This window comes from Schistocerca gregaria, chromosome 10 (genome assembly GCF_023897955.1).
Source record: "Schistocerca gregaria isolate iqSchGreg1 chromosome 10, iqSchGreg1.2, whole genome shotgun sequence".
Lineage (NCBI taxonomy): Eukaryota > Metazoa > Arthropoda > Insecta > Orthoptera > Acrididae > Schistocerca > Schistocerca gregaria.
The window spans coordinates 116,752,156-116,778,712 of record NC_064929.1 but is presented as its reverse complement, the minus strand read 5'-3'; the positions used below and the strand labels follow the sequence as shown (position 1 = coordinate 116,778,712).

Sequence of the window (26,557 nt, the reverse complement as noted above, 5' to 3'; positions counted from 1 at the left end):
AGCTATTGCCCTGGCAGTGACAGTAAATCTTTGGATTAGGGCAGAATGGCAACAAAAATGAAAAGTCAGACGTTGTTCAGTTCGACCCTGGCTGAAAAGAATGGACGAAGGCAGGGGAATATATTCACTGTTGGTGAAAGAACTGAGGACTGAAGATCCGCGAGAATTTCGGAACTTTGTTAGGATGGACATGGCCTGTTTAGAGAAGCTGCAGTTTGATAGGTGATGGATTTAGTGTGACACAGTTGTGAGGGAGGCTCTCACATTCTCAAAAGTAAGAATTAAATCCTATGTTTATAAGTTTTGTGATCATATTGGCCTAGATCACTGATAAAATACTGGTAAACGCCTGTTATGTTGCAGGCTGGCTGCAACATTAAGTTTCCTGGTGAATGGGGAATCTTTTAAGAGCTACAGAATAGCACAGCTCACCATTTCAAAAGTTGTTGTGGATGTATGCACTGCAATTTCCAACATTTGAAAGGACCAGTGATTAAAGATGTACTTGTGTTATTTGTCCAAGTTTTGAATATACAGTATATAAGTGCTACTCAATTCTTTAGTCCTCATCTATGGACTTGGTCGCCTATTATCACTGCCAGTTTCTCTTTTCTGGTATGCTCAAATAAAAAAAGATGCAATGAAAACAAACATGAACTTTTGTAAGCTAAGGTGTTACAATACAAATCGAAAATCACCGCTTGGCATTATATGCATATTACAAGAGATGATTGCTGACGTATTGTATTATGATACAGCGAGTCACAAGTACACCTTTCCTCTCTCTATGGCCGAATTGAGACGCTTAATGCCTCTTTCCTCCATTTCATTTCTAAAATACGAAGTAATCAATAGAACACAGTTAGTATAAAAGAAAGTCTACTGTCAGTTTTTCTCCGCATTTATGAAAACCTACTTACTGAAAAAAAGAAACGCAGAAAATCCCCAACACGGAAATTTGAAATGAGCTACTAGTCACCAAGCAGTAAGCAAATAACAAGCAGGAAATACTGCAGTAGCCCCTTGTGCGCATGCGCAGATTGACAGCAGTTTAGAACTGCTCTCTATTCTGGTGGTCGGATAATGTCTGATAATTTTTGTGGTTTCATCCATTCTACCAATAGGCTATCGTGGTAGACCAGTACCATTCGTGGTGGATCATTGTGTAATACCTGCTTTATAAGGAAAGGGCTCAGATCTCTAAAAAGAAGAGGATAAGAAATAACACTGTGCAATAAATTGAAACAACTAATCAGTGCACAAAGGTAAAGAGCTTTTGCTAAGAAAATGTCATGGAAAAAATTCATGGAACAATTAAAGATGAATTCAGTGTGACAAGGTAGTATACTAAATACTAGGTAACAGAAAGTAGTGGAAAAAAATAGTCCACAAAGAAGGAAAGCCTGTGTGTAAGGAAGAAGTTTAGAAAGTGTGGAAAAAGTTTTACCAATACCTATATGAAGGATAGGTGTAACATAGTAGAGGGAAACAAAAAAGATATAAGAGGAAATGATGTGTAAACAGCTTGATGAAATAGAAAGGGAAGATGTGCATGTGTTGAATGTAAAGTTGTGTTAGAAGTGATAAGACAAAATTTCTTGCTTAGATGATTGCATTGGAAATAATTAATCCTGCAGCTTCTGCTGGAATTAGTGGCCATATAGAATGAGGATATTATGGACTTATGGAGAGATTGCTGATTATTGCATATAGGCAATAGTTTTAAAAAGGGGCTGTGTAAGACTTACAGAGAAATGGCAGTATTGTGCATGAAGATTAATTAAAAGATAATTTTGAAGAGAATCGGGAATAAGATAGAACAAAAATTAAGAGAACAGGATTTTGGTCGGGAAGATCAACTACAGATGGCATATGTATAACTAGATAAGTGTTAGAAAAGAAACAGAAACGGCTAGAAGGGATGTGGTATGACAAGGTTCAAATAGACTGGAACTTGTAAGGGAATACAGCTCAATCACAAACATGCTTAACAAATGTTAGAATTGTCATAAAATATGACCAAAAAATTAGAATGGTTTAGAATAGAGGGGTTAGACAAGGAAGTTTGTCACCAGTGGCCTGTGATATAGTCTTGCTTAACATCATAGAGAAAATTGACAAAGGGTCAACAGCAAATATGAAAATTACAGGCACAGGGTAATTGAAGAAGCAGGCATGGAAATGAGTAACAAAAAATGAGGCAATGAAAATCAACAGGAACAAAGAATAAATTGATGGATGTTAAGTTGTAATGGAAAATTTATTAAAGAAGTAATTGCTTTCAAATATTTAGGAAGTAAGCAAACAACGAAAGTAAATGTTGAGGAAGAAATTTCGGAGAGGAAATAAAATTACTCAATATTCTAGCGTATCAGTAGGTGGAGGGAAAAAAGCTTTATGGTTAATTTCAGTGTAATGTTTTGCTAAATAGTGTTTTTTAAACAAATGCAGTGGTAGTGATTATGCCAAATTAGGTTTAGTTTTTTTCTTAGCAGTTTGGTACTATAGCACATCAGTTTGGTACTATTTTTTCCAAGTGATGTGCTATTTATGATATTACATCATAGTCAGTTACAAGGTCAATTAACTGTCATTTTAGGAGTATACACGATCCTCAGCCTTGAAGGGAAAAATGTCGTCCAAACATTCAGTAATTAACAGTTACAGATACTAATTAACTACCACACTCAGGGTTCATGACTTCCATCCGGTAAATGACAAATTTCATGATATTTCATAAAAATTGCTGATTCCATGATATTTGTCTAAAAGCTACAAATTTCTTGTTATTTTTTGCATTCTTTTTCATGAAGTTTTTCTGTGCCTATGTATTGTATGTACTTAGGAATGGGAAAGAGCACCCTATACAAGTCGTATTATCTATTAATTTTGACATATGGATTGGAAAGTTGGACCTGGACAGTAAAAGATCTGAGTAGAATAGAAGTGAAAGATGTGCCTTCTTTCAAGGCTCCTATGTAAGATGAAAAGGAACAGAATAAAAAATAAAACAATGCAAAACACACTTCAGATCAATCCCCTAAAAGAAACTGTGGAGGAAAATAATTTTATTTTGTAATCTTTTTTTTTTCTGTTTGTCTTAGCAGAAATGCGTACAAAACATGCACCTTTGTTTAAAAATCTCCCATCCTCCCATGTACAGGTGAGAATTCTACCACAGAGCAAAAGTAGCCTGGCATAAAATGGCATTGTTCATAGTATTAAAGATCATCATAAAACTTCAAACAGCCAGTTTTCTCAAGAATACCCCCTCCCCCACCTGATTGGTACTGAACTGCTTTGAGTGATTGCTATTTAATTTCTGAGCTACATGTACCATAAATACAAAAATTTAATTGCTGTGTGGTCTCCTTGTCAGACATCTTTGGCAGTTGTTTCTACAGGTGTCTCATTTATATGCGTGGTAAATAATCCTGGCTTCAATATCAGCTAGCTTCAATACCAGCTCCCCTTTCCTGTATTACATAACCCCTTCCTAATCCACTCCTTCCCATCACTGTGCCCTGCACGAACTCACTCGTTCTGATGCCTGTGTGTTGTATTCCCATCCTGAGCCTCTCAAATCTGCATTCTTATTTTGCCCATCTGCTGTCTCCCTCAGACTTCAGCCACTCTTTCCTCCCCTCGCCCACCCCACCCCACCTGACACAACTCTTACCCTAAATTGTCTGCTGAAATGCAGTCCTGACATTAAAATAAATTGCCCTAACTCTGATCCTTCACAGATGCCTGATATTAAATGTCTCCATTTTATTTTTTGCAAATTGTTTACTTTTTCTGATCAGTAAGATTATAATTGTCTGAGCTGTGATGGAGTGTCATATTAGCCTGTTCATGAAAATATAAAAATTGGACAGATAATTATACTCACCAAGGAGCAGTAGAACAACACACACATAAAAGGTATTACAGTTGGCTTGTTTTCAGTCAGTGGATCTTTCTGGATGAACGGTTGAAAGGCAAGGAAGAGGGGCAAAGGAAAAAGACTGGTAAGGTTTAGGAAAAGGGGTAGAGTTTGAATAAGTCACCCAGAAACCCAGGTCGTGGGAGAGTTACAGGATAGGTGAGAAGGAAAGACTGACTGTTGGAAATGCAACAGGCAAGATTTTAAAAACCTGAGAGCTGAGGTGGAAGATAGGGTAATATGCAAGATGATGATTACTGCTAAAGCCACATGCACAAGTTACCATATTTACTCGAATCTAAGCTGCACTTTTTCCCCTGTTTTTGTAATGCAAAAAACTGCCTGCGGCTTAGAATAGAGTGCAAAGTAAGCGGAAGTTCTGAAAAATGTTGGTAGGTGTCGCCACAACTAACTTCTGCCATCAAATATATGTAGCGTTACACAGGTATGGTTTGTAGGCGCAAAGATAAATACTGGCACCAAAACCTCTGTGTCAATAAATAAATTAAAAGAAAAGGTAGCAGAATGTAAACATTATGTCATGTATTGTTTCGTGTCTGCTGCTACCTCATTTAAATCCTGTCTGCCTAATAAACTACGGAACTAGAGTGAGACAACAGCAAATGCGGAAGAATATAAATATATCATGTTTATATTCGTACTATTCTTATGCTGAATAGTGATACAGTCAGAAATGAAGCACGGCAACTGACTAGATTTTTAAATCCAAGATTACTCAAATATCTGTGCATAATGTAATGTACTAAAAAGGCATCTGCGAAGATTATCAAACAGAGAAAAAATTTCACTAAACTCTCATTCAGAACCTCTTCTATCATACGCAGTCCATTATTTGGTTCTTGTTGATCATTGTCAAAGAAAGCAGCAGCGTAAGTAACAACAAATAGCAGTCTCTTGCCATTGTTTTGCTTATGAGACAATTCCTTCTCTCTCTCTCTCTCTCTCTCTCTCTCTCTCTCTCTGCTTTTTTTTAAGCACGCACAAAAGCAACCATGCTGCGATCGGCGACAGGTCGTAAACACTCGTTATCAGAATGCGACAAACAATGCATGGCACAGTACAATAATGCATTTTCAGCTTAGTGACGTAAACCCCTATAACAAAGACAACGGCACTTAGCAGATCAAAGCAAAATAAGCAATCGATTCAAACCAGGCGAAGCACGCGAAAAAGGAAGGGTACGGACGGAGTGCCCGACATGTAGCAATGGCTACTTGGTAAAGCTTAACTGTTAAGCTTAAGATTCGAACCAAACTACTGTAGCTCTATCTTCATCCATTCCATCTCAATTGTGTTTCACGTTACAATGGACCAACTTTAAGATTTGGAGGTGCGGTCTAAACCTTTTCTCTCACCTTGAATTTAGAGTCTGAAATTTCAGGAGCGGCTTAGATTCAGGAACATTTTTTTCCTCTATTTCGAGTCTCATTTTTTCAGGTGCGGCTTCGATTCGAGTAAATATGGTAATAAGAGTGAGAATCAAAGTGCATTGTATGTAATAGAGGTGGGAGGGGATGGCGAAAAATACAGGTCATAAAATGAAAGATGTAGGAAACTAAAATAGTGAAGAAAGGAATAATTAATGTGGAAAATAGAGACTGGAGAAATTAATGTAAATTAAGGCCAATTGGGCAGTGACAAGTGAAGACATGTTGTAGTGCTATTTCCCACCTGCAGAGTTGTGAGAAACTGGTGTCTAGAGGAATAATTCAGATGACGTGTGGTGAAACAGGTCCCAAGGTAAAGACTGTCATGCTGTAGAGCACACTCAGTGACAGGATATTGTGTGGTGACTATGCTCATTCATCGTAACTTATAACTTGGTGGTAGTCATGCCATTGCAGAAGGCCGAACAGTGTTTACGTAACAGCTGGCATATGATATGCCATTCCTACATGACTACTTGCAATTCACATTTAAGTGCTTGGCAGAGGGTTCATCGAACCACAATCTTACTATCTCTCTACTATTCCACTCCCGAACAGCGAGCGGGAAAAACGAACACCTAAACCTTTCTGTTCGAGCTCTGATTTCTCTTATTTTATTTTGATGATCATTCCTACCTATGTAGGTTGGGCTCAACAAAATATTTTCGCATTCGGAAGAGAAAGTTGGTGACTGAAATTTCGTAAAAAGGTCTCGCCGCGACGAAAAACGTCTATGCTGTAATGACTTCCATCCCAACTCTTGTATCATATCTGCCACACTCTCTCCTCTATAACGCGATAATACAAAACGAGCTGCCCTTTTTTGCACCCTTTCGATGTCCTCCGTCAATCCCACCTGGTAAGGATCCCACACCGCGCAGCAATATTCTAACAGAGGACGAACGAGTGTAGTGTAAGCTGTCTCTTTAGTGGACTTGTTGCATCTTCTAAGTGTCCTGCCAATGAAACGCAACCTTTGGCTCGCCTTCCCGACAATATTATCTATGTGGTCCTTCCAACTGAAGTTGTTCATAATTTTAACACCCAGGTACTTAGTTGAATTGACAGCCTTGAGAATTGTACCATTTATCGAGTAATCGAATTCCAACGGATTTCTTTTGGAACTCATGTGGATCACCTCACACTTTTCGTTATTTAGCATCAACTGCCACCTGCCACACCATACAGCAATCTTTTCTAAATCGCCTTGCAACTGATACTGGTCTTCGGATGACCTTACTAGACGGTAAATTACAGCATCATCTGCGAACAACCTAAGAGAACTGCTCAGATTGTCACCCAGGTCATTTATATAGATCAGGAACAGCAGAGGTCCCAGGACGCTTCCCTGGGGAGCACCTGATATCACTTCAGTTTTACTCGATGATTTGCCGTCTATTACTACGAACTGCGACCTTCCTGACAGGAAATCACGAATCCAGTCGCACAACTGAGACGATACCCCATAGCTCCACAGCTTGATTAGAAGTCGCTTGTGAGGAACGGTGTCAAAAGCTTTCCGGAAATCTAGAAATACGGAATCAACTTGAGATCCCCTGTCGATAGCGGCCATTACTTCGTGCGAATAAAGAGCTAGCTGCGTTGCACAAGAGCGATGTTTTCTGAAGCCATGCTGATCACGTGTCAATAGATCGTTCCCTTCGAGGTGATTCATAATTTTTGAATACAGTATATGCTCCAAAACCCTACTGCAAACCGACGTCAATGATATAGGTCTGTAGTTAAATGGATTACTCCTACTACTCTTCTTAAACACTGGTGCGACCTGCGCAATTTTCCAATCTGTAGGTACAGATCTATCGGTGAGCGAGCGGTTGTGTATGAGTGCTAAGTAGGGAGCTATAGTATCAGCGTAATCTGAAAGGAACCTAATCGGTATACAATCTGGACCTGAAGACTTGCCCGTATCAAGCGATTTGAGTTGCTTCGCAACCCCTAAGGTATCTACTTCTAAGAAACTCATGCTAGCAGATGTTCGTGTTTCAAATTCTGGAATATTCCATTCGTCTTCCCTGGTGAAGGAATTTCGGAAAACTGCGTTCAATAACTCCGCTTTAGCGGCACAGTCGTCGATAACAGTACCATCGGCACTGCGCAGCGAAGGTATTGACTGCGTCTTGCCGCTTGTGTACTTTACATACGACCAGAATTTCTTCGGATTTTCTACCAGATTTCGAGACAATGTTTCGTTGTGGAACCTATTAAAGGCATCTCGCATCGAAGTACATGCCAAATTTCGCGCGTCTGTAAATTTTAGCCCATCTTCAGGATTTCGCGTTCTTCTGAACTTTGCATGCTTTTTCCGTTGCCTCTGCAACAGCGTTCGGACCTTTTTTGTGTACCACGGGGGATCCGTTCCATCTCTTACCAATTTATGAGGTATGACTATCTCAATTGCTGTTGCTACTATATCTTTGAATTTGAGCCACATCTCGTCTACATTCGCATAGTCAGTTCAGAAGGAATGGAAATTGTCTTTTAGGAAGGCTTCTAGTGGCACTTTATCCGCTTTTTTAAATAAAATTATTTTGCATTTGTTTCTGATGGATTTGGAAGAAATGGTATTGAGCCTAGCTACAATGACCTTGTGATCACTAATTCCTGTATCAGTCATGATGCTCTCTATCAGCTCTGGATTGTTCCACAGGTATCTTCCTTTTTGCCAGTTACAGGGTTGGTATAGGTGGTGGTAGGAGAGTGCGTAGGGCAAGTCTTGCAGCATGTATGGTCACAGGGGCAGGGAGATGGGGTGCAGGGGCAGCATAGGGTTTGACAAGGATATTGCAGAGATTTGGAGAGCGACGGAAGGCTATTCTAGGTTTGGCAGACAAAATCTGACAGAATGGACCTAATTTCAGTGCATGGCTTTGGGCAGTCATAGCCTCATTGAAGTAGCAGATTAATACACGGGGTCTGAAAAATCTTGGTAGCACGTAGCACATCTAGGATATTCAATTTCCGTCCACACATTAGCTAACATCACTGGATGCATTGATTCAACGACTGTGATTATCTGTTGTTTCAGCGTCTGGTACAAGTATTCGGTAGATCTCGTCCTTGACATAACCCCATAAAAAGAAGTCTAATGGGACTATGTCAGGAGAGCGTGGAAGCCAAACCGTTTGCCCATCACAACCAGTCCATCGCCCAGGAAAGGTCATATCGAGATAGGCACGGACGTCCAAACCCCAATGAGGCGGTGCACCGTCTTGCTGAAACGAGACATCGGGGTGATACTGAAGCAGCTGAGGAACAGCATACAGTTGCAACATGTCCAGACACACTGCAGATGTGACGGTAGCCTCAGCGAAGAAGAATGGCCTGATAATTAGATCGTGCAATTGCACGCACGCACCAAACATTCACCTTTAGACTGCCTCTGGTGCACTCCATTACCTCGCCAGGGAGTTGTGAACCGCCAAATGCGCACATTATGGCGATTCACTACTCCAGTGACAAAGGTCGCTTCGTCAGAAAAGGAAATTCGTCTGAGACAACCATCATCGTCCTCAATATGTTATAGCATTTTGACTGCAAAGTCATATCGACGTATACTGTCATTGGGCAACAAAGCCTGAACGATTTGCACTTTGTATGCACGAAACAACAAACGTTTGTGTAAAATGTCATGGAGAGAGCTTTTTGGTATCTGTAATTCACATGAGGCCCTGCGCACCGATTTCTTCGGGCATCGCAGAAAAGACTGCCTTACAGCTTCCACCCTGTCTGCTGAGGTTCTTGGTCGACCAGACCTCGGAAGGTCAGCAACCGATCCTGTGTTCTTGAACTTCTCGTATCAGGCTTTAATGCTCTTGACATCAGGTGGATTCCTTCCAAATGTTGTCTGGAAGTGTCTCTGCTCTGTGGTTGGCGATCCTGTCTCGTAGTACCACAGGACACACTGCCTTCTCCTGATTGGTTAACATGGCTTCTTGGGCACTGCACCTCATCTACTACTTATGTACCGCAAACCTAAAACAGAAAAAAAAGCTTTGGTAGTTGTAAACAATTTGACACAAGTTTCATATTTGTATCTTACTTCTAGCCCGAGTTATCAATTTATGTAATCAGGGAAAGTCTTTTCACATACCCTGTATATTCAAGGCTAGGATAACACAGAGTGTCTAGTGGGGTACACCGAAATTGTTGTTTTTTTTTGGGAAGGATCACCAGTACCAGGATTGGATGTAATGGCTTGGGAAATCTGCTTTGGGATAGTTACATCCAGTGAAGGCTGAGGTCAAAGTGGTGGTGTATTGCTGTAAAGAGTCTGCATCCCAACAAATAAGTTTGCCTCAAATGATAAGGCTGTATGGGACGGAATCTTTAGTTTTTCTTCTACTAGCAAGGTACTGTAAACAGCTTTTTTAGTTCTGTCAGGAAAGAATGTAATGGCAACTTGTTATGAATTTTCAGGTGAAGGAGGAAAGAAGATTCTTATTATCTCAAAAATTGAGAACCATCAGGGAATGGTTAATTTGGACGAGATCATAGAGGCATCTGATGGCATCATGGTGGCCCGTGGTGACCTGGGTATTGAAATTCCTCCTGAAAAGGTCTTCCTTGCTCAGAAGGCAATGATTTCCAGGTGCAACAAGGTAAGAGTTTGTAAATATCTGACAGTTTCAGGAAATGAACAAACCTGAAAGGTTCTAGTTAACGCATTGACTTCTTGTTAGAATTATAAGGAAAAATTTGTTATTCTTTATAATGGAAAAATATTAACAGGTCTAATGTACCCACTTCATTAAAGCATTACAAAATTTTGATGTTTTTCATGAAAACTGGTTGTCAGTTTTTTACTTTGCCAAACAACCAAAATGCGTCACCAAATACTGGTGATGAATTGGAAATTGTTAGACAAACAATTAAAAAATCACAGTAATGATTCACAGTAATTTGGTGCAGTATTAACTGGACCTGAATCCTTAATTGATAATAACCTGGTGGACATTTTACAGTTTTCATGTGCAAGGCAGTTAAATTTTCACTGCTATAGTTTGTGTGTAAGTATGTACCCAATATGTAGGTGCAAGCTCAGTTACAAAGTTACCAATGAAAGCTATTACATCCATATGTAATGCCCTGGAAGTGACCTAATTGTGTGTGCTAGAGGGGACTACATAATGAAATGTGCCACTCTTCTCTCTCTCTCTCTCTCTCTCTCTCTCTCTCTCTCTCTCTCTCTCAACAAAGATTCCAAGACTTACCAAGCAGGAAGCACCGGTAGACAGGCACAATAAAAATACACACACACACACACACACACACACACACACACACACACACACACACAAATTTGTGTGTTTTTTATTGTGCCTGTCTACCGGCGCTTTCCTGCTTGGTAAGTCTTGGAATATTTGTTTTTAATCCATTTTTCCCATGTGGAAGTTTCTGGCTCCTACCCTGTAACCACCCCCGGTGTAAAACCTGTCCTATGCACTCTCCCACCACCACCTACTCCAGTCCTGTAACCCAGAAGGTGTACACGATCAAAGGCAGAGCCACGTGTGAAAGCACTGATGTGATTTACCAACTGACCTGCCTACACTGTGACGCTTTCTATGTGGGAATGACCAGCAACAAACTGTCGATTCGCATGAATGGGCACAGGCAGACAGTGTTAGTTGGTAGTAAGGATCACCCTGTGGCTAAACATGCCTTGGTGCACGGCCAGCACATCTTGGCACAGTGTTACACCGTCCGGGTTATCTGGATACTTCCCACCAACACCAACCTATCTGAACTCCGGAGATGGGAACTTGCCCTTCAGTATATCCTCTCTTCTCGATATCCGCCAGGCCTCAACCTCCGCTAATTTCAAGTTGCCGCCGCTCATACCTCACCTGTCTTTCAACAACTTCTTTGCCTCTGCACTTTCTCCTCGACTGACATCTCTGCCTGAACTATTTGCCTTTACAACTTTACAAATGTCTGCTTGTGTGTGTGCATGTGCGGATGGATTGTGTGTGTGTGTGTGTGTGTGTGTGTGTGTGTGTGTGTGTGTGTGTGTGTGTGTGTGTGTTATTTATTGTGCCTGTCTACCGGCACTCTCCCACTTAGTAAGTCTTGGAATCTTTGTTTTTAATATTTGATAGCTTAATATACTACATTAAATTATTTTTCACAGAAAATAGCTACCGGCCTTTGTAAACTCAGTCCCATTTACAGTAAATCATTAGACAAAAATTTAGTTCCTGTAGATATATTATTGAGGAAATTCTGTTATACTTTAAGGGCTTTATAGCAGTGTTATGAATTGCATAAATCTGCTTCAGTGTTCCTTCAATTTGGATAACTAGACAGATCCATATTTAATTTCTTTCTAACATTGGCCCTGAAATGGTGGTTATTTCCTTCTACAGGTCGGGAAGCCAGTCATCTGTGCGACGCAGATGTTGGAGTCCATGGTGAAGAAGCCCCGACCCACAAGGGCCGAAACCTCGGACGTCGCAAATGCCATCCTGGACGGTGCCGACTGTGTCATGCTGTCTGGTGAGACTGCCAAGGGAGACTACCCTCTGGAGTGTGTGCTGACCATGGCAAACATCTGCAAGGAGGCAGAAGCGGCCATCTGGCAGAGGCAGATCTTCAGCGACCTCAGTTCCAAGGTGAGCTAGGTGTAACGGCTATCAGTAAGTTCTGCTGGACTGTGAGAGCCATAATACAGTAATTCAGTTGTGACTATTCTGAATTGTGGTGATTAGTTAGGGCAAAATAAGTTCTCAACTTGCACGCAAGTCGTAACATCATAGAAAGAAGTGCGCTAAATAAAATTTCACATGCAGCACAATATTCTTTACTAACCCCTAAGTAGCTCCTTTATTAATGCCTTCTCCACAAAGTTTGTGCCAACCTTGAAATTCTGTGTTCATTTGTTATATTGTCTACAGTAACCCTCATATGCATTGGTTATTAATGAAGCTATAAATGCAAAATCAATCAATTAAACTGAGTATTGTGCTCGGTGAGATTTTTATCAATAATATGATCTCCTCTGCCTCAAAAGATGTCACATATTTTACTCTCATTAATTCAGGTTTTGAATGGCCCACTACAATGTAAAATAATATTTAGTCCCAATTTCACATATTACATTAATCCATACCCACAACTTTTCTTGGTTGTACACGTAATGGAGTGGATAAGGGATTTAAATAACTAGTGTTACATAAAGAAACACAAATTTCATAGTAAGCTCTTACCACATACAAATACTTGTATTTCTTTTTATTGAAATGAAATGAAATGAAATGTTGTGTGACGAGGGCCTCCCGTCGGGTAGACCGTTCGCCTGGTGCAAGTCTTTTGATTTGACGCCACTTCGGCGACTTGAGCGTCGATGGGGATGAAATGATGATGATTAGAACAACACAACACCCAGTCCCTGAGCGGAGAAAATCTCCGACCCACCGGGAATCGAGCTCGGGCCCTTTGGATTGACAGTCTGTCGCCCTGACCACTCGGCTATCGGGGGCGGACATTTGTTTTTATTAAACACCATATAATTAGAAGAGTGTGATAAGCCCCCTACTTGCTAGTGTCTCCTATATGTTTTGGTAACATGTCATTGATGTTGACTTGCTTCTCTTTGCATCCAAATAGAAAGCACTTCAGTAGTTCTTCAAATGCAAGAAAGGTATACACAGTTCAGAGCATGAACAGACTTTAGCTGTACATTGTAGTGGTGACAATGAAAATTTGTGCTCGACTGAGACTTGAGCCCAGATTTCCCTCATAATGCAAGCAGTTGCCTTAACTGCCTCAGCCATCTTGAGCATGCCTCCAGGACCGACCCAAATTTCTGTATGTCCACCATTTGGCAACAGCTCGACAGTGTGTTATAGTTCTTAAAATAACTGCTAGGAAGCAGTTCAAATTATTTTATACATCTATGACTTGTTGCCACCAGATATTGATTGTTCTTTTTTTCCAGTACAATATATGGTGTGTGTGTGTGTGTGTGTGTGTGTGTGTGTGTGTGTGTGTGTGTGTGTGTGTGTGTGTCCAGATATTTGGTTTTGTCACTTACACACCTTTCCTTCTAACCACTACATTTAACACTTGTCCTGCACTAGGAAAAATTTTGGGCCCACAAAACCAGTCATTTGTGCCACTATTTAATAAAATGTTTCTGGCACATTTGTTTGATATTTTACATGGTAATACACTCTATAAAAATATAATTAAACAATGGAAACTCCAGGTAGCAATATAAACAATGTAGGAAAAGACAGTTAGATGGAATTATTTTACGACACTTGCAACAAAAGAAGGGATTGGCATCCATATCAGTGTCCCCTCTGATGGTCATAATTCTCATTTGTTCACACACTTACCCTCTCTGTTAGTTTATAGTGTCCACACTCTCCACTATAACAACCAGAAAACACAATCTTGCAATGTTTCAACCAATCTGAAAGTCTTCCCCTAATATTCAGAGTTATTTTCAATTCTACTTCTATACTAAGTAGCTTGGTAGTTCCATAGCTTGTCAGGTATGGGCTGGACAGCTATAAATGATCACACATGATCAAAAATCAATTTTCTACCAATTTCGTAATTAGTGAATTCAGTGGAAAAAGAAAAATTTCAAGAAACATGTTAAATTAGAGAAGTACTGTTTACCTTTGAGGAGAATGCTGTGGATTATGTTGAATTGTTTGTTGGAAATTTAAAAATTTGAACATACTCAAAAGATGATGATTTCATAAAAAAAAAAAAAAAAAAAAAAAAAACTGTTGAAGTTTCTGTAAAAGTACATATTTCAGTCATACTTCCCACCCCTTCCCAACACACAGATTTCAGTTCTGGCACAGAGCATGATCCCTTTAAATTTGTACATCTTCTCATCATGTGCAAAAACAACTATTTCTCCAAAAATACGTGCTAACATTTTCAGGTCCATGATTAATTTCCACAAGAATGGCAACATAGCTCCAGTTCTACTACGATGTCAATACGTCTCCATATATGAAAGAAAATGTCCTGATTCACTCATTGCCCAGCCCAATCCATTAAGGTTAGAAACTTGAAATTTGTAGAGGGTGTGGACCTTATACTGTAGGTGTCATTTGAGAGGATTTTTCAAATTCCACTCATAAAGGGTCAAAATAGGGGATAAAATATTGTTTTGAAAAATGTCGGCTTTGAAGGCAGAGCTACAGAAATTGGTATTTGGTTTCTCATTCTGAAAAAATCTGTTTCAGCATTTTTGGAAATAGTCCCTGAGGGAGTGAAATAGTGGGTGATAGTTTTTTAAATGCATAATTACTAAAAAAGAACTACAGAATTTTTTAAAGCTACATCTGTGAAAAATTGATAAATGAAAAGCACCAGTTTGCTTTTGTTCTACAATAAAAGTAATATTGTAGAACAAAAGTAAACTGGTGCTTTTCATTTATTATAATGTTGTTCTACCAAGAACCAACGGAAGATTCTGTTAATATGAAAAATTGATATTTTATTTCTTTGTCATAAATAAAAAAAATACATATTTGTGTTTTTAGAAATTCAACCCCTAAAGGGGAAAGGAGGTGAAATAGGTGTTAAAATATTTTATGGCAATATTTCATCATGGAAGCATTTTTAAGGCCAAATCGATGGAAAATTTGTATTTGGCTTCTTGGTTAGAAATAAAAAAAATCTTTCAGGGTGTTTGGAAATTTAGCCCTTAAAGGGGTGAAATAGGGCCTGACTGATTCATCACCACCCAGCCCAGGCCACTGAAGATAGAAACTTTAAATTTCGAGAGGGTGTTGATCTTATACTGTAGGCATCATTTAAGAATTGATTTTTTAAATTCCGTACTAGGAGGATGAAATAGGGGAGGAAATATTTTTAAAAAATATTGCTGTTAAGGAAATTTTTGAAGGATGAACTGCAAAAATTGGTATTTGGTCTTACACTGTGTGCATGGTCCATTGGCTTAAATGTGAGCATTGGGCATAACAACATAAAATTTGATAAAAGAAAAACAAAAACATTGTACGAATCATACTGTCCATGCAAGTGAAGCACTGGGCACTAAGCTAGTAAAACATATCTTTCCACATTTCACAGGCTGTTCCTCCGATGGACGTAGCACAGTCTGTAGCGATAGCCACTGTGGAGGCTTCCATGAAGTGCCTGGCCACTGCCATCATTGTCATCACCACCACCGGGCGGTCGGCACACCTAATCTCAAAGTACCGTCCCAGGTGCCCGATCATCGCGGTCACGCGGTACGGACAAGTGGCTCGTCAGTGCCATCTCTACAGGGCTATCCTGCCCTTGCATTACACAGGTAAGGTAGAATGTCATTTGTATCTGGTGCAATATTGACATTGGGTTGTTTAGTGATCTTCATGCTGCAATTGTTACTGATGGCGTGATGAAGAAAGTTACTTAAACATTTGTACTCTGTTAAATGAAGGAGAATTGGTCAAACAGTATTGGCTCCTAATTTCTTTCTTAATTTGCAAGACAATGAAGTAATAACTACACACTACCATATTGAGCCTGATTATAAGTCGTCCCCCCCCCCTTTTTTTCTAAAAAATAAAAAAAAAGAATGCCTGAGAAAACATATACTGACTAAGCAAAACTACAAACTATGGGAAATCTTGGATGGAATGCAACAAAATTATGAAAAGAATAGTTTCTACTCACTATGTAGTAGAGATGTTGAGTCGCAGATAGGCACAACAGAAGACTTTCACACAATATAGGGATCGTGACAAAGTATGTGCCTAAAAAGTTAAGATTATACCTATTTTAAGTTTAAGCTGTTTACTGATTCTTTACATTTCGATAATACAAAGCAAAATAAAATAAATGACGAGAAATGGTTTACATTAATTTGCAAACTGTTTTCTTCTCTACAATTTCTTCTTACTGGCCCTTATCTACGGCATCACTATTTTAATCCTCATCATTATACCAAAATCTGATCAGTTCCAGTCATTCCACCAGGAAGGAGGAGATACACAGATCATGTTGTCTGTAGTTTAACCATGCCTAGATGGTCAGTACCGCAGTTCATGTCCGCATTGTTACTTCGTGCTAGGAAGGGCTCTCAACAAGGGAAGTGTCCAGCATCTGAGTGAACCAAAGCAATGTTCTTTGGACATGGAGGAGATACAGTAAGGACAGGAACTGTCGATGACATGCCTCGCTCAGGCCGCCCAAGGGCTACTACTGCAGTGGATGACAGCTTGAAGTAACACTGACAGCGATGCCACCATGTTGAATAATGCTTTTCGTGCAGCCACAGAACGTCTTGTTAAGACTCACTGTGTGCAATAGTCTGCATGATGTGCAACTTCACTCCCAAAGTCCATGGCGAGGTCCATATTTGCAACCACGATACTGTGCAGTGTGGTACAGATGGGCCCAACAACAAGCCGAATGGACCACTCAGGATTGGCATCACGTTCTCTTCACCGATGTGTGTCACATATGCTTTCAACCAGACAATTGTCGGAGACGTGTTTGGAGGCAACCTGGTCAGGCTGAATGCCTTAGACACACTGTCCAATGAGTGCATAAAGGTAAAGGTTCCTTGCTGGGGTGGCATTATGTGGGGCCGACGAATGCCACTGGTGGTTATGGAAGGTGCTGTAACAGCTGTAAGATACCTGAATGCCATCCTTCAACCGATAGTGCAATCATATCGGCACCATATTGACGAGGCATTCGTCTTCCTGGACGACAATTTACTCCCCCATCGTGCACATCTTGAGAATGACTTCCTCCTGGATAACATCGCTCAACTAGTGGCCAGCCTGTTCTCCAGACATGAAACCTATCGAACATGCCTGGGATGGATTGAAAAAAGGGCTATTTATGGATGACATGACACACCAACCTCTGAGAAATCTATGCCAAATTGCCGTTGAGAAGTGGGGTAATCTGGACTGAGTGCATTGATGAACTTGTAGATAGTATGCCACGACGAATATAGGCTCGCATCAATGCAAGAGGACGTGCTACTGGGTATTAGAGGAACCGGTGTGTACACCAATCTGGACCACCAGCTCTGAAGATCTTGCTGTATGGTGGTACAACATGCAATGTGTGGTTTTCATGAGCCACAAAAAAGGATGGAAATGGTGTTTATGTTGATCTCTCTTCCAATTTTCTATACAGGTTCCGGAACTGAGGTGATGCAAAACTATTTTTGATGTGTGTAGAACAGCGGTTCCCAATCTGGGTGGGTGTAATTACCACCAGAGGGGTAAAAAGTTGTTTTCTGTGGAGTAAAAACAACAGAGTTCAATAAATTCTGCGTCAGTCACAAAACTAAATTACTGTTAAGTTTGTCACTATTATCACTACTTCATAAGACTGTAACACTATCATTTACCTTCAAAGAGTCACAATTTCTTCCATATACTAGCATTAATGCGTGACGCGAGAGAAGTTAAATGGAATGGACAGTGTCTTGAAAGGAAGATATAAGATGAACATCAACAAGAGTAAAACAAGGTAATTGTATGTAGTAGAATTAAATCAGGTGATGTTAAGGAAATTAGATTAGGAAATGAGAAACTTAAAGTAGTAGACAAATTTTGCTATTTGGGTAGCAAAATAACTGATGAAGGCCAAGATAGAGGAGATATAAAATGCAGGCAAGAAAAGAAATTCTGGAGAAGAGAAATTCAACACCGAGAAGGTATTTGTCTGGCGTGTATAGAAGTGGAACATGGACACCAAACATTCAGGGGTAAAATGAGAGCAGAAGCTTTCGAAATGTGGTGCTACAGAAGAATGCTGAAGACTAGATAGGTCAGTCACGTAACTAATGAGGAAGTACTGAGTAGAATTGGGAAGACGATAAATTTGTGGCACAACTTGACCAATAAAAAGGATTGGTGATGGGACTAATTCTTGAGATATCAAGGGATCATCAATTTAATAGTGGAGGGAGTGTGAGGGGTAAAAACAATAAAAGGAGGCAAAGATTGACTGTAAGGAGATTCAGGAGGATGTAGATTATAGTAGTTACTCGGAGGTGAAGAGGCTCGTATAGGATAGAGTAGCATGGAGAGCTGCATCAAACCAGTTTTCAGACAAGACAACAACAACAACAACAACAACAGTGGTGGTGGTGGTGGTGGTGATGATAAAATGGAGTAATACAGACCTGGATGCACTCAATACATTCACCAACAGAAAGATTCACATTAAGCAGAAAGGAAGGAAAAAGGGATTTATCGACATAAAAAACCTAAATTATGGACAGGTAGAGAATTTAAGAAAATTCTTTTTAGAATGAGCAGAAACTAGTAAAATACACAAAGCAATCACTCATATAAATACATCGGCTACACCACTGCAATTTCATAACCACCTCTAAAACCCTTTAGATCACATAACATCCACAGATACAAAGAAAGTAAATTGGAAAAAGAAAACGCTACATGGCAAGCACCTGTATCATCTAACACAGCCACACATAGATAGACGCATCCAACACATGGCTAAGAAAAGGCAATATATACAGTGAGACGGAAGGATTCATGATTGCAATACAGGTTCAAACAATAAACACCAGATATTACAACAAGCATATTATTAAAGATCCCAATACCACAACAGATGAATGCAGACTTTTCAAACAACAAATAGAAACAGTAGATCACATCATGAGCAGATGTACAATAATACAGATTATCCCAGAAGACATGACAATGTAGCAAAAATAATAAACAACTTGCTATGCAACATAAACTAATAAAACATGTTCACACATACAAGTATGCACCAGAAAATGTACTGGAGAATGATCAATACAAATCATACTGGAACAGAACCATTATAACAGATAAATCACCACCACATAACAAACCTGACATCAGACTCACCAATAAAAAGAAAAAATTAACACAACTAATCGAAATATCCAACTCAAAACAACAAATATGCAGAAGAAAACAGGAGAAAAAAATTGAAAAATACATCCAACTGGCTGAGGAAATCAATGACATGTGGCATCAGGATACAGTTGATATTATACCGATTATACTAATAACTACAGGAGTCATACCACGCAATATCCACCAGTACATCAATGCAATAAAGCTACATCCAAACTTGTATATACAACTACAGAAATCTGTAATTATTGATATTGTTCAATTACCCGAAAGTTCCTAAATGCAATGTAACATATACCGTACAGTTAAAAGGAAGTCACACTTTCTCAAGGTCTGCATCACTTTCCATTTTTAACCAGACATAACATCTGAGAAAGAAAAGAAAAGAAATAACAACAACAACATTTTGGTTCCCAGAGCAGTAATGGCCATAATTGTATGTTTTTGCCAGTGTGTTTACTGATGTGGTACCACATGAATTCTGTAGCAGAAAATGATACTTTCAGCTGACTGCCACAATGTTTGTTGATTCACTTGTTTCAGCACCACCACTGCAGGACTGGCTGAAGGATGTGGACGTGCGTGTCCAGTTTGGTTTGCAGTTCGGCAAGTCTCGTGGTTTCATTCGTGATGGAGACCCAGTAATCGTTGTCACTGGCTGGAAGCAGGGCTCCGGATTCACAAACACTATGCGCATTGTGTATGTATCCCCAGTCGCCTAAACAGTTAAGAAGCGGAGGGCGCCTGGCCTGAGCTGTGATAAGACTAGCCAAACAAACTACACTGCAGTCATTATCGTATATTTGGTGTCGAAGCTGTGGTCAGGAAGGTGCTGCTGTTTTAAAGCCAAGAAAAGTCTTCTAGTTGGCTATTAAAACAGCTTTATCATTTAAAATGGGCATGTGTGCTTTTTAACACAATCTAAAGTGTTGATTATCCAGAGCTGCTGCTCTTGTTCTGGGCCAAAGACAGATAACATTTAAACAGCTAAATTAGCTGCATGCTTTTTCCAGTGGTGATTCTTCTGCTTACTTTTTCTTTCCTAATATCATGAAATTGTTTCCTTTTGGGAACCACCCATTTCTTAATTTATTTCTACATTTTCTTCAGTTTATTGCTTTGTGTACTTTCTGATGTTCATGTGCTTTCCTAAGTAAATTAGCTTCACCTTTTAATTTATCAAAATTATATACTGTTGTTTATCTTGTTAATCTTTTGGGACTCATTCTTTGGATTTGTCCACATTTCTTTTCGTGATTTCATCAGACCTTTTTTTTATACTTCATTGTAATGGAAACTCTGAAGGTTCGCTTGCCACCAAACAAGGGAGATAGCTGTGAATTGGCAACAGTGCTGTATGAAACACTGTTCTGTTTTCTTAGCTAAGTGTTGCATAATAATTTTCCTTGTAGGGGTTGTTAACTGGACCTTTCCTCCCCACCCCTCTTAACCAGTTGGTGAGAGATATTAGTCATGTGACAAAAGTGTGCTACTGTTCGATGCTTGACATTTGTAGTTAATACTATTCTTTGATAATGTAATCTCAATAAATGTTTCACTACACATGTGACTGCCTTTTCATTTTCTAATGCTTGAACTTGCTCAGTATATGAAGTTGGTGAATTATTAATAAATGTCGCTACATAATTTTTAAATAAAAAATGGTTAACAAATCTTATTGAAGTTAGTTTATGAAGAAACTAGTATTTTTATTACAAGGGACGCATTTGACTTTGAACGCTTGGACTGCACGAAACCATGCATAGACTAACACCCAGTAAACAGAAATTGTTGGCTGTGTCGTGTCCATTTAAAACTCCTCACTTGTCTGTTACCGGCATCAGACAGTGGCATATTGTAGCTCCACTAAAAAGTGTTAGTTGCATGAATGGTATAACTGCCGTAAGAATGTCCCTTGGTGTTTTTGCATGTTGCTTACTGTGTAAACTGTGTGCAGTGATATCATAAAGAGAATTACTCCTGCAAATTTGGTCCCTATATTAGGGAAAAAGTTGTGACATGCTGAATATGGAAATGATAGAGGTTGAGTATAGATAATTCAGAAATACAGTATATTGGGGATGATGTTCTGCTTGATAGACAGTGATTTTGAAGGACAGAAAGAACTTGCACATGAAGCTGGCTATTTAAGCAGTACACGACGTTCAACTCCAGAGCAACAGGAATAGTCAAAAGTGAATGAGAACTCCCCCTACCAAACAGTCAAGGCCCAGTGTATTAGTACACATTGAAGACCGTGTGCTAGAGAACAGTTACGAAGGCTATTACAGTCATTGCCTTAGTTCTTGTAGAGGACTAATGAGGTGGTAAAAGTGTGTGAAAAGTCAATCAAACTGTAGATTAATTCTAAATAGTGTGTGTAGCAAAAAGTAAGCTGGAGCTTATTTAAAAGAAAACTATCAACTACAAATTATAAAAGGACATGTAATGTTGGAATTTGATGTAGTAAGGTTTGTATGAATCTACAGTTTAGTATTGGCATCTGCAAAGGTGGGCATTAGAAGCATCTAAAATGGAAATCTTCCAATTTACTGAATTGACAATCTTAGGGCTGAATTTCGGATTTCATCCAGGCATATTACTAAATTTGTCCCGGTTAAGGACAAGACAATAATAGTATACAACAGAAGGCACAACAGTTTGTGGAAGAAGTGAATGTGTTTGACAGAGCAATGTGTGGAGAAAGGAAATCTTTTTAGAACAGTGGCCAGTCAATTCCAATATGATTTTTTTTTCATCATGAAGTCTCACAGAGAAGAGAGAATGTGTGGCTAGTGTGTTGCAGCCTGTCCATAGCTCTACCCACAACTACACAGTTTGTGGCTTTATCAATGACAGCATAACTAACAAACAAACAAATTATACGTTTGCTCTCAGGAGGTGCAAAGCACTTTCAGTCCAAATATTTCAAGGAAACTTGAAACAGCCTGCATGTGAATCATTCATGTGGAGACAATATAAAGTGCAAAAAATGACTAAAGAACCCATGAAACATTTTCTAACTTCAGTCCATGGTGAAAATGTAAAAGCAAAAAGAGCCTATTGCTGTGCAATTCCTGGTCAGGTTGCACGGATCGTTCCCTTCTAGGTGCAAGTTTTCCAAAGAAGGATGTTATGCTGAAGATATTGCTATCGAAAACAACGTAACATGCCAACCCCTCGGTGTCTACCTGTTTCGGGAATATAAGCTCTTGTCAGAAGGATTGCTAATTTTGTAAGACTGGGATGTGCCAAACCACAAGTGAAGAGACAAACTTCACTCTGTGATTTACAATTCATTTTTTCCACCAAAGTGTATGCCTGTGCTGTTATGCGTTTCACAAGAGGCAAGTTAAGGTGTTGACATAATATGATGATTTTAAAAATGTAATTAGTGTGACTTGATATTTACTGCTTGAATGCGAAAGTGATTTTGAGTGTAAAATGGTGGCTTTAGTGAGGTATACAAATTATCTTCCATTTTGTTTTAACCACTTCATAAAATCCCGCTATGAGGATTAAAATAAGCACTATAAAGTGCGTAGGATGTGGGTGTTTTGTGTAATTATAATTAATTTAATCGGAGTGTGTTTGGCACTGTCAGTTGAAAATGTAATGGTACAATATCACTGAATTACACATAATTTCCCTCCTGTGGTATTGCAATATTATTACTTTCTCTCTATTAAAATGTCACTTGTGGTAGATGCAAAGTTTTGATTGGAAATTATATGGTCCACTGTTGTTTTATTGTTTTCAATCATTGTTTCTTGCAGTTCAGAGCATTAAAGGTCAAAGATGTCCCTTGTTAGTGTGTAAGGGGAGACTGGTTTGAATTTTAAAGCAAGATCAAAAATATAAATCTTTGTTCTGACATTTTCATTGCTGTGAAAATGGCAAATTACTTATGAAGTTTGTCTGGCACTTTTTATTATAGTCTGCAAGAAGTCACTGCCTGAATGGTGCTGTTAATCATTGTTTCCTTTAGGTTGGACATAACTGTTAACTACCATGACATTAAAATTGGCATGATCTGCATAATCTGTCGGAATTTCTAGTGATAAATCTTTTCTATCCGTAGTTTAGTGTAACATCGTGATGTGGAAATACCTTGAAGTGCAATGTGTCATACTAAAAGCTACAAACCCTTAATTTTAGAAAGTTGCATGAATTTTTGTAATACACTTCGGCTTTAGAGATAGCAGTTATGTAACTTACCTTATTTACAATGGTTGCATACACTTACTGGTACAGCCAGAATCTACTCATTTGATATATTTCTTTGCTATTGGATTATTTTGAAATAATCCATAAAAAAATCAGTCCACTTAAAAGGAGAAAAGTGTACATAGTCTGATTAAAACATTGAAAAGTGTGTGTGTGTTTTCTTTAGTATACTGTATGTAATTTATTTGGTGTCCTTTGTTTCAGTCACGTGTAATCATGCCAAGTCCGTTGTAGCTGATTGCTGAAACATTTCATCCCATCTTTCGTTTGGCTTTCTGTTGGCGTCTCAGTGCCCGTATGCCGTGTAATGGAATAAAATTTTGTAGCAGCAGATGCTAGACTGTGTTGTTTGCAGACTGTCCTTCCATATTAGGAAGAGTCAGTGAGGTACTGCCAAAGATAACTACTCAGTTAACACACACCTGGATGCTTTGTTGAGGAATTTTACTCCTCGGTTTCATGTTCACTGTTTGTTTCATGGTGAATGCACCAAAAGCTGTCCTTTTCAAAATATTGTTGCATGTTCAAGCGGTGTGTGTGTGCGCGCGCCTGTCAGTTTTGTGTATTTGTGCTTTAGTTCAATCATGTTGTCAATTCTATTATTCCTGGAAATGAAAAATACCCAGCCATGCATATTTTCAGTATTAAAATGTTGGAAGTAGTTATTGAACACGGCATGGAAAACACTGTAATGAATGTAATACAAATAGTTTGTAATTAAGAAGGCAGAGTTAACGTTGTGATACATATTTGATATATCTATATTACTGTTGAACCTATCAAAAGTTAACTTCCCCCTCCATAGAGCCTGGCAGTTTCCAAGCATACAATGTAATTGTTCCTGATCACAGTATAATTTTAATTTATTTTTATTAACTTATAGCTATTTAAAAACTGTTGGGCAATATCTGGTTCCAATAATTGTTGATATGTATTAAATTTTGTGTAAGTTGATAAAGAAAGGAAAACTACATTGAAGTAATACTGTAAGGAAAAAAGTTGAAAATATACTCAGCATATCTGATTGACTGAATCTATTTTCTTATATCCCTTTCCTCCTATCCTTTTCAGCAGAAATGGTTTGGTTCATACCTCTTTGCAGCTCACAGAAATTTTTGTCCTAATAATATTATGAAAAGGATAGTTGCTATTCACCATATAACAGAGATGCTGAGTCGCAACTAGGCACAAAAAGATTCTCAAAGTGAGCTTTCGACCAACAAGGCCTTTGTCGAAACAAACACACAAACACACACGCTTCAGCAGCGAGACTGTGCGTATGCGCATTATTTATTTTTGACAAAGGACTTGTTGGCCGAAAGCTCACTTTCCAACAGTCTTTTTCACTGTGCCCATCTGAAATTCAGCATCTCTGCTATATGGTAAGTAGCAACCATCCTTTTCATAATATTGTTAAAGTTCGTGTAGGAATTGGTTATGAGAACCAAGTGAGAATGGCAGTCATGTTTGTACACTAGTATTCTTGCAGAGCAGGATTCCAACCCATACCACTAAGATGGCACCATGGCCACACAACTTAATATTCAAAAGTGGTTTAAACCTGTATCCATCCATAATTGCCTTTGCAGTTTAGAGTTTTGTTAGTTTCTAATGACTGTGTTGTTAGAAGGGACATTAGACTCTGACCTTCTTTACTTCAACTCCAATCCCTACCATCCTTCATTCATGTTTCCTATGGTCCTTGCAAGTCACCGATGATAAAAGTAGGGAAATTCTGTTTGAAGGCCAATGGCAAAATTCCATTCCCTGTGCTCTGTCTGACACTAAGAAATGAAATCCAAACTGCTGTAGGTAGCTACTTGTAATTTGCACAAGACTGTCTAGTAAATAATGCATTAATTTAGTTTATGTATGATAAACCTTTGTATGATCGTGGTCATGTCAAGTTGCAGCTGTTCCAGAAGTCTATCACAAAATGTATTTAAAAAATTCATCCAAATTGTATTGTACCAACCTAAATAACACTAAATAGTTCATAATGTGACATTTGCATGCAATGTGGAAGATTAAAAAATTGACATACGGGAAGTGCATGCTCTAAGCAAAAATTACAAAATCCAGCAGGTGGCCGTATGTGCGTGAAAGTAAAGTGGCTCAAGAAAAACATTGACTACACCTATCCTGTATTGTTACTGGTGACAAGACATGGTGTCTTTACGCCAACATAAGGAAAAGAAAGGAACTGTTGAACCCAAACAATACGGTAACTCCTTGTACAAAGACCTGTGGGCATCCACAAAAGATAATCTAATGCATCTTGTGGAACAGTGATGTGGTGTACTACAAATTGCTTCCCAGAGGCATAACATTGGCATTTGTCAACAACTAAAACGTCTTGCAGATGCATTCCAAGAAAAATGCCCAGGAAGACTGCATGGTGTGATGCCACTCCACGATAACGCCTGCGTGCATTCAGCTAGACTGGCAGAAAGCTTTATTCAGGAGTTGGGAAGTCATCCCGCGCCCACCTTATTCACATAATATTGTGCCCTCTTATTTTCTACTCTCTATCAGACAGCCATAACGAACTTCCTGTCTGGCTGAAACTGCACTCCCAACATGGCTCCATGAATTCTTCACCTGAAAACCACCCAATTTCTAGTCGAGGAATTGAAAAGTTACCCCAACATTGGCAGTAAGCAATGAAAGAGTATTGTGAAGTCTCTGTGTTTATTAAACTAATGCAAAAATGCTACAAATTTATGCACCAGCCCAATAAAAATGAATGACTGGTAGGGGTGGAGGTTAGTATTGCTAATATATATGTACTAAAAAGTACATGACACTATCATAACTTCTGGAACTATTAGTTCCTTTTTTTTGAGGAAGAAAGGGATGGGTTGGTTAAGTTTAAATGGAAGAGCTGGTGAGAGTCCAAGAAAATTGAAGGTAGTGTGTTAGTAAGCACTGTTAGATTCACTACAATTATTACAGAATGAGAAGTAAATAAAGATTAAGAAGAAAAGAAATGAATAGTGCAGTTAAGTATTGGAATGTGGCAGAAAAAGGGGGAGAGGGATGTGTTAAGACAGTTGCTTATAATGCCTAAGCATTTC

General features: G+C 39.0%; 1 protein-coding gene across 6 annotated transcripts in view; it reads left to right on the top strand.

Annotated features, from left to right (window-relative positions):
- LOC126293375 (pyruvate kinase-like) overlaps positions 1-24,508 on the top strand; it is a 105,255-nt gene extending 80,747 nt beyond the window's left edge. For all 6 annotated transcript variants that reach the window (XM_049986580.1, XM_049986577.1, XM_049986581.1 and 3 more), the window contains 5 exons: positions 9,811-9,992; positions 11,760-12,005; positions 15,457-15,679; positions 19,797-19,953; positions 23,685-24,508. In XM_049986580.1, the coding sequence (XP_049842537.1) occupies positions 9,811-9,992; positions 11,760-12,005; positions 15,457-15,679; positions 19,797-19,953; positions 23,685-23,694 (818 nt within the window). In that variant the 3' untranslated portion in view covers positions 23,695-24,508. The remainder of the gene's footprint in view (positions 1-9,810; positions 9,993-11,759; positions 12,006-15,456; positions 15,680-19,796; positions 19,954-23,684) is intronic.
- Positions 24,509-26,557: the final 2,049 nt, after the last annotated feature.